This window comes from Protopterus annectens, chromosome 2.part0, assembly GCF_019279795.1.
Source record: "Protopterus annectens isolate FY-2018-M chromosome 2.part0, PAN1.0, whole genome shotgun sequence".
Taxonomy (NCBI): domain Eukaryota; kingdom Metazoa; phylum Chordata; order Ceratodontiformes; family Protopteridae; genus Protopterus; species Protopterus annectens.
The window spans coordinates 350,617,616-350,640,167 of NC_056728.1; the positions used below are offsets into that span (position 1 = coordinate 350,617,616).

At 38.4% G+C, this 22,552-nt stretch overlaps 1 protein-coding gene across 3 annotated transcripts in view; it reads right to left on the reverse strand.

Annotated features, from left to right (window-relative positions):
• SYK (spleen associated tyrosine kinase) overlaps nucleotides 1–22,552 on the reverse strand; it is a 1,380,702-nt gene that overhangs the window by 239,458 nt on the left and 1,118,692 nt on the right. The window contains exons 8-9 of one of the 3 annotated variants that reach the window (XM_044060817.1): nucleotides 18,281–18,346; nucleotides 17,461–17,520 (exon numbers count right to left, since the gene is read on the reverse strand). The exons of 1 other annotated variant lie outside the window; for it this stretch is intronic. In XM_044060817.1, the coding sequence (XP_043916752.1) occupies nucleotides 17,461–17,520; nucleotides 18,281–18,346 (126 nt within the window). The remainder of the gene's footprint in view (nucleotides 1–17,460; nucleotides 17,521–18,280; nucleotides 18,347–22,552) is intronic. One more of the 3 variants, XM_044060818.1, reaches the window with a different exon arrangement.

The following is a 22,552-nucleotide window of genomic DNA, read 5'->3' on the forward strand; positions in this document are numbered from 1 at the left end:
TTACCTGCCCAATCCTTTTCCTTAGGGTGACCTTTTACTTCAATGCAGCATCACTGATAAGCCCATCATAGGAATTCTGCAGTAAGCCATATCAGCCACACAAATATCTGTGTAACTGCTCAGGAGGTTGGTGTGCAATATGTAATATGAGGCAATTTACATCATGGATGATATAACCTCCCCCATCACCAACAGTCTTACTGCCATTTGAAAGCTATCATGTCCTGCCATGTTGTCCGTCTTCACTGGAGCTACAATGCTGGGTTTGTTTGTATCCTTAAGAAGTGCTCCCTACTCATACCTCTTCACAGCCAGTAGCTTTTAACCTCCTCATTCATCTCTGCTCTGGGCCACTAGCTTTACAGTATTTATTGTTCTCTAGGTCATATGAGATTCATCCCTATATACCAAGTGGCTGGCCATTTTTCACAAAACATTACAAGATGTAGTGACTGCCTAAGCTATGGAAGGCTTTGAAAACATCTTTTACAGTATGCTAGTTAGTAATTCTGAGTGGTTATTGTTGCATGACTTGATACTCTGCACAAAAGTTACAAACTGGAGAGGAAAGGATGAGGGGCTATCATACAGTTGTATGAGGTACTCACCTAAACAGCAAACCTTTACATTTATTCCTGTATAAATGCATTTATGTATCTCCAGAGTGTGGGTCCACTTTTTTACTTGCCATTTTCAGAGAACATTAGCTGTATAAAGTTGTGAGTTTTTTTTTTTTTTTTGTGGTTCTACTTTTTTGCAATGTTGTGATAAGATTATTTACCTGCTGCTTTAGTGACAAATGGTTATTCAGCAGAATATTTGCCATGCAAAGTGGTGGTCAATGGCCTGCCATCACCGGTGCAGTGCATATATAAAGTTATGAAGCAGCCTGGTTATTGGTACAATCAGAACTACCAAAGAAGGAAACTTCTCCATTAACAGCAGGAGCCATGTTGGGTATTAACCTGGATGGCACTTTGTTTAGTCCAACAGAAATCTGTCTTTGAAAGTTCTGTTTGGCAGATATTTATCAGGGCCTGTGTCATAGTTCTGGCTTTTAAAGATCTGGTCAATCATGCTCCTTTATGCCGACTCAGCTCTGAGAAAAGACAATTAATCCAGTTACTGGTACTGGAGGATGGGTTAAAGAGTCACTTCAACAAAAAAGGGAGCCAGAGCGGTACCTGCTGTGGCATACACAAAAGTTTTAAGATGAAGAGACAAAAATGGATTCTGATATATAGAGTTATGGAGAGTACCTCCCACAGCTGTAATGGTAACTGTGAGTTCAGTTATTACCTCATAGTGCAGCATCATAAAATTAAATCCATATAGTCAATATGTCATCTTTAAAACTGAATGTTAACAAAGTTATTAACGTTTAAAACATGAAATAACAGGTCACTACTTAAGTGACATGGTGGCTTTATCCCTGCGACCCCTGAATACAAATATACTAACTCAGAGTTTGCATTAACACAGGATTTCCAAATTAAGGCAAGCATTGTTTTCTTTGTGAAATACAGTAACTTCAAAGTTAGTATGTTTAGTATTTGGGGGTACAAATACACTGGTTCCTCATGAAAAAATATTAATTTTATACTTTACTGGTTTACTGGCTTGCATTCCTTGTAGGCTTGCATTCTGTTTGAAATGTATGTCCATTACTGTGTGATATTTTCCCATTATTTTAAAAATCTAAAAAGTTATTTATTTATTTATTGACATTTGTTAACCGGGTTAGTCCAGCTGGGCTTTTGTCCCATTTTCAGTGGAGACCCGAGGAGAAATGCTCCAAGAAATACAGTAACAAAATACAGTCAGCTATTGTGTTATACATCGTTGATAAAAAAAATTACAGTAATGAAACATTCAAGTAATTGAGTTATACAGGCATTACAATATTGAAGGCATACATGGTAGCGCACAGTTATCTTATCTGGTGGGATGTAAGATATAGAGGATGAGAAATGAAAAAAAAATAACAAGATGGAGTTATTTGCATATATACAGTTAGTAAGACTAGAGCTATTTTAAGGTACCTAAAAGTATAGAGAGGTATTTAGGAGTAGAGGAATTTCTGATGTTCAGACGTGTATATGTGAGTAGGGAAAAGAAGGGAAGGTGTACTTAGCTGTAGTAGAGGGGAGGTTAACAGTACGTATAGTAGAGGTGTAATAAGCAATAAAGATATGAGGTTCAAGGTAATTGAGGTGGGAGAGCTAAGATAGGAGAGGGAGGGGTTAGGTTGGGGTTATGCAGGAACAAATTTTGGATCTAAGTAGATGGAGTTTGAGCTTTTCTTTAAAACGGGCTGGGTGAATAGTGGAGCATATGTTTGTAGGAAGTTTGTTCCAAGCTTGGACTATAGAGCATTTATATAAGAGTTTGCCTACAGATTTCTTTGGTTGGAAGGATTGAAGTAGTTGAAGGTTTCTTCATAGGCCACCCTCCCAACCTTGGAGGTGCGGAGGGTACGAGCGGGTTTATAGGAAGAGATGAAAGTTGAAAGAGCAGGGCAAGATGCAGGCTTGTAGTGAATAGAGTGAACCATTTGAAGTTGTGAAAACAGCAGTAAGTGAGGGAATTCAAGCCAGTTAAGGGATGTAAGGGCTGTGCAGTGGTGTGTTTTGTATGGAGAGTTTGTGATGAATCTTGCAATCTTATGGTAGGTTTGCTGGAGTTTATGTAAAGTTGTCATTTGAATGTTAGTAAACACTGGGGCAGCATAGAGGAGTAATGGGTGGAGAAAAGCTTGGGCTAGGGTGAGTCTGGCATTTGGAGTTAGGTATTTTTTATTTCTATAGAGTAAGCCTAATTTCTGGTTGGTCTTTTTTATACAGTGTAGGTGATGCAGGTTAAATTTAAGTTCATCATCAATAATGACTCCAAGAAGTTTAGAATGAGCATCAGGTTTAATAAGAGTATTGTTTGAGGAACTAATTGAGAAGGATGTTTTAAGGTGGGAGAGTGAGCGGGGGAGGAATAATAGGAGTTTAGTCTTTTTGGGGTTGAGGATTAGTAGGTTATCTGTTAGCCACTGTTCAGTAGATAGAAAGGATTACTGAGTAAGGGAATGAAGTTCAGAGATGTTGTCAGAGATAGAGATGAGGGTAGAATCATCAACGTATTGTATAAGGGATGATAGCTTACATGAAGTGTGAAAGTTGTTGGTGAAATTATTGAACAGGAGGGGTCCTAGGATAGAGCCCTGGGGAACCCCTGTTGGAACAGTTAGGAAGGGAGAAGTTGAGGAGAGCCATCTAACAGATTGCTGTCTGCCAGACAAGTAGCTATAAAACTAGGAAATGGTGGAGGGTGATAGGTTGAGGTTGGTAAGTTTGGATAAAAGTAGAGGGTGGGAGACTGTGTCAAAGGCTTTAGATAGGTCTAAGAGCAGGCAAGAAATGAGTTTATTGTTGTCGAGGGCCTCAGCAATGGTGTGAGTGAATGTTAGGAGGGCAGTAGTTGTGCTGTGTCTGGGACAGAAACCATATTGGGTTGGAGTGAGAAGGTTATGTTGGAGTAGGTGTTTGAGAAGTTGAGTATGAATGCACTTTTCAAGAATTTTAGAGAGATTTCATAAGATGGCGATAGGCCGGTAACTGGATGGGTCTGTGGAATTTCCACCTTTGTGTAAGGGAATGGTATATAAAGATTTCCACAGGGGAGGCAGGGTGGATTCATGGATATATCTGTTAATGATAATAAATATTGGGAATGCTATTGAGTCAGCTGCTAATTTTAGGAAAACAGGAGGTAAGTTGTCAGGTGTGGGGGAGCAAGGTTTTAGCTTTAGAAGAAGAGCTAGGATGAATGATGTGGAGACGGGTTGAAGGGAAAAAGAATTGTTAAGTAAGTTGAGAGGGGTAGGTGGAGGAGTAGTGTTGCTGCTACATAAGAGTCTCTGTACAGTATTGATAACGTGAGTATTTAGTAGTGTAGCTGTTTCTAGGTCAGATGTATTAGGGTAGGGAGAGGGAGTAGAGGGGTGGCCAGGAGAGAGAATGTTGCTAATGGCTGACCAGGATTTCTGTGGTTTTGATTTGCTGTTTGTTAGATCAGAGTTAAAGAAGGACTTTTTTGTCTAGGTTGATTTGTTTTTTGGTTAGATTTCTGAGTTGTCAGTATTTTTGGAGGACGGGTGGTAGCTTGGATTTCATCTATGCTTTCCATGCCTTGTCTCTTTGGAGCATAAGGGATCTAGAATCTTTAGAGAGCCATGGGGCATAGTTAGCTTTTACTTTAACCTTTCTGGTGGGAGCAAGGGAATTAAGGGTGTTTAAGAATATGTTATTGAAGCTGGATACAGCATCATTTAGGGGGATCTTAGTCAGAAAAGACCAGTTGATGGAGGATAGGATGGAGTTGCATTCTGTAGTGTTAAAGTTTACAAGTTTATGGTACTGTCTGAATAGGCTTGATTTATTTGGTGGGGAGGTCTATCTAGAAATAGAGGTAGGTAGGTGGTCACTGAGGTGATCTGGTAGTGTAGAGGGTTGGTGATATAGGTTAGAGGAGTTGGTTAGTATCCAGTCAATTATGGAGCTGGATAATGAGTTTTTATGGATTCTGGTGGGTGATGTTACAAGTTGGTGGAGACCATGCAGTGTGATGCTATTTTGAGGGGAGTCAGTTCTGAGTTTGGTCCAGTCAAGGTTAGTGTCACCTAGAATGAGGGTTTCGTAGGGTATGTTTTAGGTGAACCAGGAAATGATTTTCTCTAAGTGGGTAAGTTATTTCCAGGGGGGATATAGATTGAGGAAATGGCAATTTTCTTGTAAGGATTAAGATGGCAGTTAGTGATGAGAAGTTCAGCTGAGTGAAAATCAGGGATAGGTGAGGGGAAGGGAGAAAGCTTCAGGTTGTTTGAGTGAAGGATGGCAACACCACCCATTTTTTAGATAGTCTGTCTAAACGATAGATATTGAAGCCTGGTGGGAGGATTTCATTATTTGTAATATGTGGCTTGAGCCAGGTTTCAGAGAGGCATAGTATATGGGGAGTTTTTTGGGCAATCCAAGCATGAAGCTCAGTGATTTTATTGGCTAGACTCTGTATGTTTAGAGAGTATATTGATAGGTATTTAGGTGGAGTTGGGTTGGGTATGGTAGATGGGAGTTAGGAAGGTTTGGAGATGTGAGAGAATAGGGGATAGTATGGTTTAGTGTGGAGGTAGAGGAGAGTGGGGATGTGTAATTAGGTCTAGAGTGGGTGGGACCAGGGTTGGGGTGGATGTCACCTGAGGTGAGTAGGTTATTATTAAGTACTGTGACTAGGAATGTAGATTGGTGTATCTTGAGCAGTTTGGACTTAGGTTTATAGGTTGAGGGGGATATATCTAATCTGGTAGATCTTCTTAGGTAACAGCTGTGGAGGATGAACAGAGCTGGGGAGATATCAAAGTTGGATGGAATAAAATAGGTGTTTGAAGTGTATATGGTATGGGAGGATGCAGTGTATGATAGATGGAGGGGAAGGTGGGAGTGGTATGAGGTTTGAGTGGTTAGGAGAAAGAGGAGTAGGGAGGTAGAATGAGATATTGCATTTTAGTTAAATCGGTATTACCTCATAGTGCAGCTACGAGTTTCAGTTTACAAAGACTGAAGTTTAACACTGCATGTATTTATCTTACAGAAAGTTATAAACACTTTAGTGTAACACAGTTTGTTATTTATCTTACAGAAAGTTATAAACACTTTAGTGTAACACAGTTTGTTATTTATCTTACAGAAAGTTATAAACACTTTAGTGTAACACAGTTTGTTTCAATACATTGAAATGGAAATGCACTTCTTCATTACTTTCTAAAGTGTTAAGTGCACAGTTTGATTATGTAACGCACTATAATAGGTGCTAGAGAACAGCCAGCCTTTCACTCATCCATTCATCACCCTCTTAGTCCAATAGAGAGTCCCAGAGGAGCCTACTCTCATATTGGGCAGGATTACTGACCGATATCAGGACAACCACAAGCACTCACTCCCACTCAATGCACACAGCTACATGCAATTCCGAGGATCACCACATTACCTGCACTGGTCTTTGGGATGTGGGTGGAAACTGCAGTACCAGGTGAAAACCCAGGGAGGATGTGCAGACTCTGCATAGAAAACATCGCACCCAAAACCTCATTTGTCAGCATGAATTAGAAATGACACTCAACTATGTGGTAGTCACTGAACTCATAGGTACCTAGTGGTACCTTATGTTAAGATGCAGCTACTTTAAAAGAAATAAATTAAAACATGTCTAAGGGTAATATGGGGTCATACAATAACAGTCAGTAGCACTGTCATCTCAAAGCAAGAAGATGCTCAGTTTGGTTCTCATCTGTGGTATCTTATTTGTAGAGTTTGCATGTCCTTCCTGTGTTTACATGGGGTTTCTTTGTGAATTCTAGTTTCTGCCCCATCTCAAAGATTTGTAGTAAGCAGATTGGCAATCTTAAATTGATTGCAGGTGTCTGTGCGGTGACGTGTGGGTGTGATACTGAAGAAAGGCTGTGCAACATACTTTCGCTTTCTACTTTCCTAATAAATTCTGTGGCTAATAGTAGTTGTTTAAAGGGTCACTATAGGAGTTGGATGGGACTCAACATCATTGGGTGAAAGGGAAGTATAGAATTTAATATATTTATTTGCATAATAAGTTACATGAAATCCATTCAATACTTTTTATAACTTCTCATCTTGCTGTATGATAAAAATGAAATGTCCATGAAATATAATAATTTAGCAATGCCTTTAGATATATATTTTTTGGCAGACGTTGTATCCAAAGCCAGGCTATATGTCACAGGATTGTCATGTTTTTCAGCTTAATGTTATTATAGTTATCATGCAGAAAAGTAAAGTACTTACAAGAGGACTATATATAAGGATTAGACTAAACACAGACATGTTTTGTTTTTGTGCATAAGCATGCGCGTGGGTTTGCAATTACTTTTGCAAACTGCAGTCAATCAAGAGTCACATTGTCGAATTGTAGTTTTCCAATGAGAAGTTTTGCAAACCCAAATACATCGACTACACCAAATCGAATGAGTAGTGTAGTTTGAGTATTTGAGTTTGGAATTCTGAGTGGAGATCGTGCTTCAGTGAGGAACAGGGATTTAACCAATTTCCTCACTGTAGTGCGATCTTGGAGTTGGTATATATCATTTGCAGGGGGTGTGGGGTGCAGGGTGGCTTACCTCCCTACAAAATAGTAAAATTGATGTGCCATTGACTCTAGAGTTTTACAGTGCATGACGGTGTATAGCTTGGGTGACTTGACGTCACCTCCTGGTATGTCAAATACATCAAACTATGGCAGTTGATGTATTCAGTTTTGAGTTTGCTGCTTGTTCACTGTTCTGGTATTCCAGATTTTGGTTCGTCATTGACGTCGGTCAATGAATGCAGTTTCAAGGTTTCAATAGTAAACTGTGTGTGTGTGTGTGTGTGTGTGTGTGTGTGTGTGTGTGTGTGTGTTTATGTGTCTGTGGATCTGTATATGTGTCTGTGTGAAATGTGACTTAAGAATTTAGTGCCTGAGAAAACAGGCAAAAAACAAATAGAAAAGAGGGCCAATGTGGCTACATGGGATTGTTAGGGCAAATGATGTGGCCTAGAAGAAGTGGTGTAGGTGAGGTGTAGAACATGACAACAAGTACAAGGGCATTAAGGTTGATGGGGTAGGAAAGGTGCAGCTTGAATGGCAGTTGGTAGAAGGGCACAATAAGAAGAAAAAAGATTTGTTAGCAAAGTAACAGAAAGGATAAAACCAAGGAAAGCCACGCCTATGGCAAGGAAAGAAGGGGAGGAGATCAGGGAAGACAAGAGAAAAATTAAAGGTGGTGTGATGAATGCAGACTTTGTTTCAGTCTTTACTTAGGGAATTAATGGGAAGGTACCATGCAGGTAGGGTGGTGGGGCAGAGTAGGGACAACTGCTGATAGAGAGTATTACAGAGAGGGAGAAAATGAAGAGAACTGCAAGTCTATACGGAGGATAGAAATAAGGATCAAATATGGTATCTCCCCAAGCCACAGCAAGTTGGCCAGTGTACTGTTATATCCTTTTATAAATGCTGTGTAATGTCTTATGCCGAATTCTTATGTCAAGCTGTGTGAGCTTATGTCGAAGTGACTGAGGAAGAAAGGACAGGAAGTATGATGCCCATGCAAGGTGGGAGAAGGAAATATCCATGGAGCTGCAGGCCTATTAGCTTAACACTTGTGGGAGCGACAGTCAAATATAGATAACTAAAAGGAAGTCTAGTAGATTTCCTACAGGACAATCACTGCCAGGCATCAACAAACAAAGATTCAGGGCCATGATGAACTGTCAGTAAAGCCTGATTCACTCGTTTGACTGTGTTGTTCATTTACCTACAAAGATATTTAAAAGAAAATAGTGCATGTATGAAAATGTTCACAAACGGCAATGTTAAACCATATTACCTGTAGCAAAGTATAAATAATCAAAATGTTAAAATTTGGATAGTCCAGCCAGCTCTGACAGTGCAGAGGGATAAAGTCCTAGCTATCTTGCAGATGACCCAAGTTCGGTTAGTGTCTGAGACAATAGGGGGAGCTGGCCAGGGAGAAGAGACAGAGGAATGAAAAGTCTAGCCTGCCTGCCTCTTTCTGGAGTGAGGGATGGTTGGGTTGCATGTCTAGAGTGAGTGCATGGGATGGAAACCCTGGCAGAGGCTTTAGATCACAGAGGGTACCTGTCTTTCAAGTAAGCAGAGCTAATCGAAATGGCAGCTCTAATGAAACAGGAAATATGCACATTGCATACCCAATGTGCATCAGTCCTTGAAGACATGGTGGCATGTGCAGTGGAGTTAGGTCTCCACAGAGGAAACACAGATCCCCACGCAGATCACTTAACCAATCCAAGTATGATTGACCCACACTCTATGGGAATAGATGGGACATATGGCCAAATAAACCAACAGAACAGCTACTCAGAGTCTCAATTGTCAGAGTGAACCACAGTGAAAAACAACTGTGATGTCTGAATGTAGCTGAGAGGAGAACAAGTGCCCCCAAGAGTCCTGCCAGCAGTATCTCACTTGATGACCTAAACTGTCTTGGTAGGTCTTTAGATTTCAACTACTCCTCAGCAGGAATGTGAAGGCCATGATAACTAAGTGTCCACATTCTGAAAATATATCTGGCAATGGCTAGCAGTAAATGTGGACTGCACAGTGGAGGAGTTATACAACACATACATAATGTGCCAGACAGAAATTAAGCTGAATAATTCTGCACCTGTGCAAACTCAACAGGTCTCCATCCATAAGCCTAAGGGAGAAGATATGCCAGATACCTGCACATGAACTACAAATGCTAGGTCAGATGTTGAAATAATGTGCCTGATCCAGGCTGTATTTTTAAGATGAAAATAAAGTATCATGACCATGTTAGAAAACAGCTCCTTGTGTGTCCACCAGTCATAAAGTAACTCTGCTAGATTAAAGACATGAAGCACCAACTGGAAGAGGTGTCTCCATGATTAAGGGGAAATTTAGGATGAGATATGCAGGATAAATAGTGGTGTACACCAGCCCTAACTCAGTCCTTGCGGAGTTCAGCTTCAGGTTATGAGACATCCACTGAAGGATAGAATCTAAGCAATCTTTTAAGAGCAGAAAAGGCAGGCATAGGATCCTGAGTGAAGGAAAGGTAAAACTGTACATCATTAGCATGCAAGTGGTAGTGAATACATCTCCCTTGTATAGCATCGATAAGCATTAATATGTACATGATGAATTAAAGCAGAACCAAGACCAAGTCCCTGCAGCACTCTGAATTTTAATTGGAATTAACCATGAAGAATTAAATCTGTGTATCTCCCACTGAATGCATCCGATGAGTTAAGAGGCAAACTACTCAAGAAGAGTGGCAGTGAAGTCACAATATGACTTCAAGCCCGCGGTCAGTATCCTGTGTTCCATGATATGAAATGCCACTGAAAGATCACAGAGGACAAAGACAGAATAGTGCCACTGATTTCTCACTGTCAATTGACATTAAGCAGCGCTGGAAGGGCAGCATTAGTGCAGTGCTTGACCATAAAGGTACATTGTCATGAATAAAGGAAATGTAATGTAAGACAAAAATCCATCTGTGTGTATACAACCTTCTCAATAATCCTACCTATGAAAAGCAAGGTTAGAGACGGGCTGATAGCTTTTCAGCAAATCTGAACTACGGATTACCTTCTTAATGACTGAGGTTGCAAAGGCATTTTTAATAGAAAAGGGGAAAAAAAAAAAACAGTCTTAAACGGACCTAGCAATTCAAGTCAAAATTTTGATAAGTTTGTAGGGTCCGGATCCAGCCTAGAGTATATTGAATGCTTTAATAAAATGATATTCATAATTACCATTGTTATAGTCAGCATAATAGAATTCCATTAAAAAGTCTGAAAGACTTGCATAGGATACTTTTTTGTGCTTAAGGGTAAAATACAGGGAGAACTGTCTTAATCTTGGTAATTTTGCCAACAAAGAAGCGGGTGACTTCCTCACATTTGTCTGAGGAAAAATTTACAGAAGATAAGATATTCTGAGATGCACACACTTATCATCACTCAAAAAATTGCATCTAGATGGTTCAATTCAGAAGAAATCTTGGGACAAACTACAATTTGTCTTCTAATGTGAAATTGTCATTATGTAATCAGAATAATATGCGTCCAGAAGAAGACATGTTCTCCTCCTTCTCTTTTTCATGTTCTGTCCCATTCTCCATATTCCACACAGTTTAGCATTCAGCTGTGGCTCACTTTGGGCTGTCCAGCTGGGGAGTATGCAGGCTGTAGCCTCATCATCCACAGCACCAACCACAACTATGACATAAGACACAAAATGTCAATCTTGGTTGAATGAACCAACCTTTTCCTGAGCAGCACATCCAAGTGGATAAACAAAAATACTACTGGCTCACAGATTATGATATTTGATCAGCTCAGTATTGGTAAAGAAATAAGTACAATTGCAAGCTTGAAATGCACCTGATGGTGACTGGTCTAAGAGAGAGGTTCCACTACTAAATACCTAGTTTCTAAACCAAGTAAGAAAATGGGCCCAGGGATTCATGAACATAAGATGCAACTTGTACTTTATGCTCAGTACACTACTGGGAACTACCATGATTCATAGAACTGAATCACAGTTGGCCCCAAAAGCACATACTCCTCATTTTATGCCTCTGAATGGCACATAAGACATTGTGGATGCTCCTTTGCTTGGGATGTCTGACAATGCTGTATGGTGACAATGCCATATAGGCCCCCAAAATGTAATGCTATAAAATGACGTTTTTTTAATTATTCTTCATGCTGATGAAGTCTCCTTAGTGGGAAAAAGTGCTAAATCTTTTAATAAAACTCATTTGTTTTTACCATTACCGGACCCTCAGAGGTGTTATTTTCATTTGACCCTGAAATAAGGCAGTTTAACTTTTGAAAGTCTGCTTTACCAAATGGCTACTTGCTAAGAATTTGTAAGGTATAATACATACCCAGACTTCCTTCCTTTGGTGTACTGTTATCCACCATCTTGACTGACTGTAATTCATAAACAATTTGAAATCAATTTTCATTGTAGGAGGCCAGGGTTCAGTATCATTTTTTTAACATTTAACATTTTTGTTTACTGAGATAGCCTGTCTGGGTGGGTAGCTCATTTTCAGTAGTGGCCTACGGAGAAAAGCTCCACAAAAGAAAAGAATGCAGCATAATACAAGTTCCACAAAGTAAAAAGAATACACCGTAATACAAGCTCCAAAAAGTAAAAAGAATACACCGCAATACAAGTTCCACAAAGAAAAAGAATACAGCATAATACAAGTTCCGCAAAGTGAAAAAAAAAATACATTACTATACAGACAATTTACATATAATAGTGGTATTAGTACAATTCCAGGAAGAAAAAAAAAACAAAAAGAAACAATAGCAGATTACCATACTGTGTAATACAAGTAAAATATATACAGTTACAGAACAAGTGTATATTGAAAGTTGCATACAAATATGTTTGGATACTTTCAATATAACAGCTGGAAATTTCTAGGAGTAACAATTTTAACTGCAGTCACTTATCTATAGTGTATAATAATTTTGTGGGAACAACCTATAGCTTATATAGGGTTAGTTGAAGAAAGAAAAGGAAATGCTTTTATTTTGTAGGTCTGTCTTGGAGGATATGGGGAGTTAGTTGAGTACAGAAGAATAGATATGGAATTTTAACTCCAAAAGGGGAAAGGTGAGGCAAGATATATTGTAAATGGGGAAAGTAGGGGTGACTGAGACAGCAGTACATGGAGGCTTTGTGGAGAGGAAGTAGCATGAGTGAGGGTGGTTAAAGATGGTTGTGGAGGTATGGAAGTGCTTGTGGAGAGTGCTGGCTGGAGAAGGAAATTGTTTAAGCTTAGCCAGGGGAAGTAGATGAGCACAGCCAGTATATTGGTTAGGTATATTAATATATTATGGAAATGGGGGGAATCTGGTGCTACATTACCTCTCATTGGAAGGAGCTTGCTGACTTCACTGGGTGGAGGCATTTTAGATATGTGTGAAGTGGCAGGTTTGCCTGCACTATGGTGGACAGTGGGACTGGTGAGGATTTACCTGCCATGCAATGGAAAAATTGAGATCTTTTTGTTTTTTCTCAGCACTAGTATTATATTCAGCATTGTATGCTGAAGCAACATACTGACAGAGGAGGTGGATTACTGTGTTGAAAAGTGCAACATGATTTTGCAGTCCACAGCTGTTGTCCTGTACCTTACTCCATCAGGCCCAACTGATAGACCAATTGTTGGTTCTGTAAATTACGTATGATTGGAAGAGAAGTTTGTATTGGAGAGTGGTGTGCAGGGTACAAGTGGTGGGCAATGGTGCTAGATCACACACTGAGACTTGCTCTGGGGAATGTGCTTTGTGAACTGAAATGGGTTTTCATGTGCTATATGGTGTACAAGTCCTACTCCATGGCACACAACATTTATAAATAATTCCCCAAGTCCAATATCTGGCCACATTAGTTATGACTGTCAGTGGTAACCATCTGAGTGAAACTGAAATTCTCTAAAAGACTGAGTAGTCCCATCACAAGGTAATTTGTCTTGCCATGAACTGAGATGTTAAAAGTATGCAGAATCAAGAATTGATGGCGTCAATGCAATTGATGAGGTGGTCAGATAACTGTTGCTGAAAACCTTCAGGGTAACATGCTGGATGCAAGACCATGAGAAACTTGCAATTCATTTCTGCTCAAAAGGTGTTATCAAAGGTGACTGTATTTCCAGCATCCACCTGGGATAACTAAAAGGCAGATTAAAATCAAATGTTCACCCCACCATCTATATTTTCCCATCTGACCCAGTGAATACCACATAGACCTAGAGAAACACATAATGCTAGATATGGCCCTGGATTTTCATCCAACCATGTTTCCATGATACATACAAGCCAACGGGCTCAATCAGGTCCTAGCCAAAGTCAGCTTGTTCTAAATAGACTGTCATGATAAAAAAAAACAACCCTAAGCAGGACTTCACTGTGTGCAAGTGAAGCCATTTGGTCAAAGGTGATAGTTCAACTCCAAAGGTAAGTCACAAGTCAAGGAGTCCCCCATCCCTTTGTGAGACACTGAGAGATACTTAACCCAGCATGGGGAAGTATTGGTAGGCATTGTCTACCTAGTTCTCATCAAAGCCCTTGACTTCCTTCCACACAGGCAGCTGACTGCAAAACTAGAGGTGATGCTGCAAGGATCGAGACTGACAAACTGAAGCGGACAATATCAGGACTAAGGAATATTACAAGTGGAGTAAAACAGGCATCAGTTTGGGGTTCATCTGTAAATGAAGGTGAGGAATATATAAGAACAGGTTTGGAAAAGCTGATCAAGTAGCAGAAAGATGGGTAAAGTTCTCTGTGGACAAATATGTGCTAAAGAAGGGCCACAGGAGCCCTGGCATGGAGTATCAGCTGGAGAAGTGGAACTAGTGGTAACTGACCAGGAAAAAGCTCAACTGGTTTTATCATACCTGAGCTTGACCATCAGGATCAGAGTAAGAGGGGATTAGGACTATCTAATTGATCCGTGGGTGCCTCTTGAGCAGAATAGACTCCAAAAGCAAATGGATGAGGCTTATCTTTACTGGGCCATGGTCAGGTCACAACTTAAGTACTCTCTGCAGTTTTAAAGCCAGGATCAGGAACATGACTTCAGTCTGCTGTAAAGAGTCCACAGATAAGACATACAAATGTTATATGGGACGGAGGGGAAAGATCTGACAAGAGTCTACATGATTTGGAATTCTTCTAACTACAGACCAGATGGGACAGAAAGACACAATATGAGTACAAAAGGTCATGTCATATGGTGGAGAAGGGACCTATTCTTTGCAGACTTAATACCAGAGGGTGCAGGTAGTACGTTTTAGGCAGTAACTACTCCTTTGATCTCTGAAAGAACTTCTCCAGAAAGAGTGAGACAGAGTTCAGAATGCATGGAATGGTCCTCCATAATGAGTGGGGGAGACAGAATACCCTGAAGTACTTATGTAGGCACAAGACAGGTGGAGAAAGGGTGAAGAAGAAAGCTAGGGAGGGAGGTGAACTAACACACTACATCAAAGCATAATGCCAACTTGCCTTGTAGCTCCACAAATGACTTTTCCTTACCTCTGCCCTCTTTTGTTACTTGCAGCTTTCCTCTCACCACTTTTCTGCCTCTTCTCTGATTTTATCTCTTTATTTCCTTCATATTTCTTACCATCTATACAATAAATTTCCAGCATATATACTAATTTCTTAATTATGTTACTTGGGTTCTTATTGACTTTTACAATACTGTTATTTAATTGTTTACATATTGTTTTTGCATGCATAATATACTGTTTATATATTTTTTTCCATTTTCATGCAGTTGAAACTCTACATTTTGCACTAGCCATCATGTCCTGGATCATGACTGAAAGGGGTCCCTGGACCAGTGCACCCTACTTAGTTATTAAATTAAAATAAATAAGATCATATGCATATAGAGAGGAGATTATATAGACTATTTCTCTTAACTGCTATTACGAAAATGTAAAGTCATCCATTTTCTGACCAGTTTATCATCTCAAATTCTGAACACGGTATTAATTGACTTAAAAGTTTTTTTCTAGCAGATTTAGAAAGTTGACCTATCCATTTTAAAATTACATATTCATCCCTAAATACTCACTGAAATCAAAAAATGAATTAAGGATTATTGAGTGACCAATTGCAGCAGTTGATAGGTATTTTAAATCAAACTATTTGCCAAAAATAATTGTGTTTGAAATCTTAAAAGTCTGTGATGCCAGTATGTGTGTGTGTTTGTGCAAGCATGCCCATGCTTGTAAGTATGAATGTGTGTGTGTGTGTGTGTGTGTGTGTGTGTGTGTGTGTGTGTGTGTGTGTGTGTGTGAGAGAGAGAGAGAGAGAGATCACAGTGGCCCTGACCTACAACACAATGCAATAGCATTCCTGTCAAGAATGTAAGGTTAACAAAAATATGTTCAGAGGAAATTGGTTCCATGTCTACTGAGTAGAAGTTACATGACATTACACTATATGCCAACAAATCAAGAACATCTGCCTATGCAATAATTAGAAGCTATGCAGTGAACTACAGCCACCAGAAATGATATCCCTCTTCTGACAATCCAGACTCAGTTTAAAAATTCTGTTTTACTCAATTTCCACTACCTTAATGTCCAGTAAAATGTCTACATGTCACCACCCTCTCTGTTAAAGAACTGCTTCATTTCTTTAACCTTCAAATTCCCTGAAATCTGCTGATCAAGATATCTTCTAACTTCTGTGCCCATCTATCCAGATGTTGCCTACTTTCATGTTTCTGATGACAATACTTTGAGTCTGCATCATAGTTCTCTGTTCCTCCTCTCCTCCAGTTAATTCATATCCAATACATGGATGAAAACTCATGCCACCAATGATGCTTAATATCTTTCCAACCTACTAATTTACTTCTGATAAAACTGTGTCCAGAAATGAATGTAAAACTTCAGCTGAAATTAGATCAAATATCATTATAGGCATATAATCATATCTCTGTCCCTCACGTTGAACCAGTAGCTGTTCTCACATACTGCCTTTTCTGGTTCAAGTTAGGAAAAACTCAAACCTCTGATTTTTTTTTCCTCAGATTTGAAGCTGTCAACATTTAATTTGAATTGAGTCTCATAGGCACACACACATGCCACTCAATCATAGACTACACTTGGATTCTTACTGCTTACTGAGGAGTGATCTCTACCTTGTATTCTGAGCTTGAAATGACCTACTGTCTTTCAATGACCTATATTTGGAACAAATGCCTGAGATGGGGCAATACCAACTAAAATAACTTTAACCTTAAAATCACCTTTGACATTAATATTAGGCATGGCAAGATCATTAGACAGTATCTCCATCATCTCTGGAATAAAATCCTCTGAACATAAAGCAGTTCAGTTCTGTCTGTACATGTAAGAAACATCCTAATGATTAAACAGATACTTAAACATTACAACATGACATAATGGATATTAAATTTCTGGAAGGCCAATGGGCTGTAATCCTTTCAGTTTTGTCCTTTACATTTTTCCCAGAACATGGAAACAGTGGCCTATATATTCTTTGTGAAGTAAAAGAAAGACATACAATGCCCATGATGAAGAATGAAAGACAATTCATTCAAAAACAAGGCAGCTCTTTACAAATAAGACATGCACATTTATACTTATCAACCTCTTACAGCAAGAAATCTGGAGAAAGCCATAAATAATGGGGGGACAAAGGACCAATATTTGAACATTTTTTAAATATTGCTCTGGTTGCTAGAATAACAGGTTTTGCATTAGCATGAATTTTTTTTTACTGTTAATATTTTCTGACTTTAATCCATAATGATTTGCCAAAGACTGGCCAGTTAAACAAAATTTTATGAAGAACAGACGAAAAATACTAGGCAGAAATCTGAACATTCTGTGAAAATGTGTGCAGTTGAGAGGTATGTGCACATCTGTTTGCAGTATCTTTCGACTCAGTACATCTCTTCTATTTTCCAGGAACAGCAGCAGAAAGAAAATGCATAAAATGGCTGTTTGGATCTTCCTAACTGGTGTCATTCAGAGTACTTAAACATGGTGGCTGTTAATAATGTAGTAACATAAGCATTTTACATATGTAGCTTTAAAATCCTGATTAGACAATACTAATGACGTATGATTTAGAATGTGTGAGATTCAGTCAGATCACTATGTTATCTTAAATAAATCAAGTTATGCAGCTTAATCAGACGGCATTCATTGGTGAGTCATGCAACCTTTGTAACTTTGCCTTGTTATGAAAATCATGTAATAAAGCATTAGTCAATACAGTTTAAAAAGTACTTAGTTAAAATGAGGTATCCGCTCACTCTGTAACTCGACTTCCTCATGCCAGCATCTTGTTTTTGCTCTTTGCATTGTGGCAAAAACTGTATGGAGAAGCTTATAATGAATGAAAATTGACTAATTTCACAAAATGTGGTTCTACACCTGAAACAAAATGTTAAACAACAAAAGCAGTATGTTGTCTGACCCAAATATGGAAAGTACAGTTTATCTTAATTTAATTCTTTTTGTGAAGCCACAGAAGTAGAGAAACTTGCTCCAAACACAGTGAAAAAATTGACATTCGATTAATTTTTTTTTTGTTAAACCGCACACTGCAAAGCTGATTTAAAAATGCATGGTTAGAACTTCTGGGATATGGCAACATTACATACAGTGGCAACTGAAATTAATTATATAGCTGAAAATAGTATACATCAATCACATTATTAAAAAAAACACAAGCATTGCCATTCCAAGTGTATGCAAAAGATTTTTTTACACTTTTTGTAGTTTCAGTTTTTTTTAAATCCGTCTATAATGTATGTACTAAAGCCATTATCCCAGTGTTCAGTTATATTGTACTGTTACCACAATAATTTTCTGTCATAGAAAATATTCTGGAATATGATTACTTGCAGACCCGAAGAGTCACAGAGAATCACTGTTAAATGTTAATTGGATGTATACGATAATTACTGAAACTAAAGGCTACATGACAAGCAGCAGCTGTTCACACCTTGTTAGTAGCCAATTACATTCAAATTAGTAAATTGTTACATAAAGAAAATCATTGTTAGTTAAAACACTCCAAATCCTACCAATTATTTAGAAATCATCAAATATTATGTGGGATTAATGCACCTTTTTGCCAGCCTTTGGAAAGGAGTACGATTTCACTCTTGAGAAAAATCCACCTGCTGATCCACTCTAGAAACCGCAATTGGAGGAATATTACATTCATTGCAAAACTAATAAAATATAGTTTTAAACTTTTTTTTTAAATTTTGTACGGCATAATGTATCACAGAAAGAAGCTATGGACTTTTTTTAATGACTTTGTACAGAACATAAATTACTGGCTAGGCTATTTTTAAATCAAAAAAAAAAAAAGACATTACTCTATCATATACTTAATGTGGTTGTCCTTAGTCTCTTACACCTTTTATTTCCAATAGCTGATTACTCCTCTTGCATTCAGTTTTCCTGTAGTTTTGTCCATAAATCAAATTTATAAAAGAAGACCTAATGAACACAAATAATGTGTTTCCACTGTAGTACAAAGTGCACTGTTATTAGATTTTAAAATTTTGCATTTAATTTGTATTAGAATTTCAGAGCTGTAGGACATATAATAAGTGATATAAATGGCAAATACAGTAAATGAATGTTACCCAAAGACAAAGTGAAATCCGGCAGTGACACACTGTAGTGGTTGTGTCACAAACACAAGAATTAAGCAACGAGGGCTCTTTCTATAAACCAAGGCATGCACCCATAGGAGTGATCCATGGTTGCAGGTGATGGCAGATATCAAAGGCCATATTCCATCTAATATGTTCTCTCAAAATGTGACCTAAAAATACAAAAAAGAATGAAGAGAGAAAAAAAGAAAGGGGCATTTCCAAGTATAGGTGGAGGGGTCTGATACTGAGGGTGGGTGACAGCTGATTAATACTGTGACACTTCATGGCAATGCATGTAAAGGGATTCACTGAGCTCCAGAAGAGAGTGACTGGTGTCCAGCCAACAAACTGAGAAAAAGTGCACTGATTCACTCTGATCACATATAGGATATCAAATCTTATCTTTACTATCAAAATAACCTGCAAGCATATAAAACCACTAGGAATGTTCAAATAACAGAGATTTGGTTGACAACGATAAAGCATTTACTCACCAGCTTCCTGTTTAAAGTACAGGCAAGTCTACACAGTTTCATAATGCACCACTTCAGCTTTCAGTGACACTACACTAGTGTGGGCCACTTACCCACAGCAGAGAATTGTCATGCCTATGCTAGCAGATGTATGTCAGATTACCAGTATCACATGTATGTACTATGGCCTTCTAAGCTTTCTGTTGTCATTGGAGTGTTTTTAGTTGAACAGAAATGTAAGTAATCAAAATTGTATTTCTATGCATTTTCAGCAAGTGCATTATTATTATTAATAATTATTATTAATAATAATAATAATAATAATAATAATAATAATAATAATAATAATATAATATGAAATCCACGGTGGTGCAGTGGTAGACTTGTTGCCTCACAGCAAGAGGTTCTCCTGTTCGATTCTCGGCTGGAGTGGAGTCTGCATGTCCTCCCCACAGTGGAGTGGCCTCCGAAAGACATACATGAATGGGCGTGCCTTCGCTGAAGGTTGGGTGTTGGGCTGGCAACTTGGCACCATAAAAATCTACTGCCAATCATTAGCGGACCGGAGTTCCGCTGTGGCAACCCCTAACAGGGAAAAGCCAAAAAGACAAAAAATAATAGTAATATATAAATAGAAGAAGTAATATATGTATGCATTAAACACATTTTATTTTGTGGCAAAACATGCAATGATATCAAATAAGGAAAATGTATCTGGCTAAAGTGTCGAGTAAACAGGACTAAATTCCTGTTACAAAATGTACAATGTCAAAGGGGCATTAAAAGGTGAAGTAGAATTTGATCATCTCTTGTGTATCTTGTACAAAACTAGGCCCCTCATATTCTGTATACCAACAGCACCATATCATTTGTGCAATTAAAATGCACCAAAACATGGGCCCGTGATACAAATTGTGTTCACAGTATAAGTTGCTTTGGGGAATGCCAACAGTCGCTGTTCTTCTGTCATGCATTCACCTTTGATCCCGGGGTATATCCCACAGATTCTGAGCAGGATTGGTCATTTAAAATGAATAACAGAATAAGTGTTGCTGTAAATTTTACTGTGCAGTTAGAGTGGCATATAGGTATGGTACAGCCTCATTATACTTGCATGTAATAAACTGCTGTTTCTGTACACTAAATACACAGGTAGCGTGTAACATTTTCTGCCCTTTCTCTGTGTTTTCAGATTTGGAGTCAGCTCTGATTTTATCCACATAAATGAAGCTCATTATAATTGTCATACAAATTCTGTAAGACTGGGTAAGGATCAAATTTTCCATGAATAATAAATAGAAAATATTCCATGAATAAGACCAATGTGTCAGGGCATCTACAACTGACTGGCAGCTTCATTAATGCTTATCTAGTCTGGCAGTTAGTACAGAGGGTTAAGGCTACTTACTGTAGCACAAGATCGATTCCCTCAGCCTCCATTTGGCTACTGTGTGAATAAAAACAATTCACTTAAGCAGATGGTGCTCTGGAGCAACTGGGAAGCTGCACTAGACTCCAATGGATTCTTGTCTTGCATGCCTAGTAACTACCCATGAACTACCAAGCTATTCTGGGCTGAAGTGTTAAACAAAATATATTAAAAATCTCTCTGGCTACATTTCTCTCTAAATTAAGTAGCTGGTTCTGGGTCTAACATTTAGAAAATCTACATGTGGGCTATGCTTTATTCAACATCTGTGAATCTTGCTTTGCGTCATTTTGTGAACTTCATCATTGCTGGGGATTCTACCAACTTTTTGTGAGATTTTTCATTGCTGAATAAACCCACAAATGTTGTTTATAGTTTATGGGTTTCCACACATATATATGGCTGTAGGGCAGCTGATCAAATGACTAGCCATACTGACAACCAGAATATCAACTTGATTATGTGAAAACAACAAAAAATGTCAACGTGTTCTGCATGTGCTCCAGGGATTACCTCACAGCAGAGTAAACCAAATGTAAGTGTTTCTGCAGAGGGGGGAAAGCTGCTCTAAAACCCCATACATCCCCTACTAATTATATATACTTACTCCGAGATGGCACATTTATAGGACTGACCCATTGCAGAGAGGGAAGACAGTGTTACATATTGATGCTTTTATTTATAAATTAGAAGAAGTTATGAAAAATAAGAAATGCTTGGCATGTAAAATAAAATTAAGTTGAAATTGTAGAGGATGAGCCATAATAGTTTTTGCAGTATGTGGTTGTGATTTATTGCAGAACACCATGGAACAGCAACACTTCCTGACCCCTGTGATGTGGCAAGCTATGAAGCATTGGAATGTTTGAGGGTAAACGTTGCTCTATCTCTTAAATCTCCATGTATTGGTGTAGATAATATTATGACGGGAACATCAACAGAGGCTGCTACTTCTCTTCCATCAAATAAAGGAGTGGTACAAAGAGTTAATCTTAGGCACAAACAGCTTGTCAGTTTGGGTGATGATGGCATTACTTTAGAAACATGTCGATTTGTGAAATATTAAGAATACTGAGTTGGTAGTAAGTTATATACATGGCAGCAGTACAGTACTTGTGTTTAGAACGTACGCTGATCTAGTTGCGCTTGCTAGCAGAAGAATTTTGATGACTGATGGTAGATTTTTTACTAATGGTATCAGATGTAGCCAGTTCTATATTGTACATGGATTCATCAAATACTGTGGTGTGACAAAAATAGTCTCTTTTGTGTAAGCACTAATGTGAAAAAGTCTTTCAAAGTCTACAATGAGATGTGGCAGTGTGTAAATGACTTACTCAATAGTGTTCAGTTGACAGCTACTGCCAAATTTGTTTTAAATGATTTTGAGACAGATGCATTAAAGAGCATTAAGAAAAATGTTATTGGTCCGCAGAGTATGGGATGTTTTTTTTTTTTTTTTTTTTTATTTTGCACAGAATACAGTCTCTGTTTTTTTGTACTCTACTGGTCTGCTGCACAATTTCAGCTGTCATATTTCCAAAGTGTACGATGCTTTCTTAAGTTTGAAATCTGATTCCCCTAAGAAGCTTAGACTTTGCTTCACTATTTTGAGGAAGTATATGTTTTTGACAAACTTATAGAGTTTGCAACTACAGGGAAAATCCATTAAAGATTACCACCCAGTTTTCCAGTTTCTCTTTAGAATGTCTCAGGATTTAAATGCAATGTGTTTACCATGTACTCAAACCTCTGTGATATTTGTTGGATAAATGTGCTGCATTACGACAGTATTAGTGAGACAGCAAAGCAGTTTGGGAAAAAACGA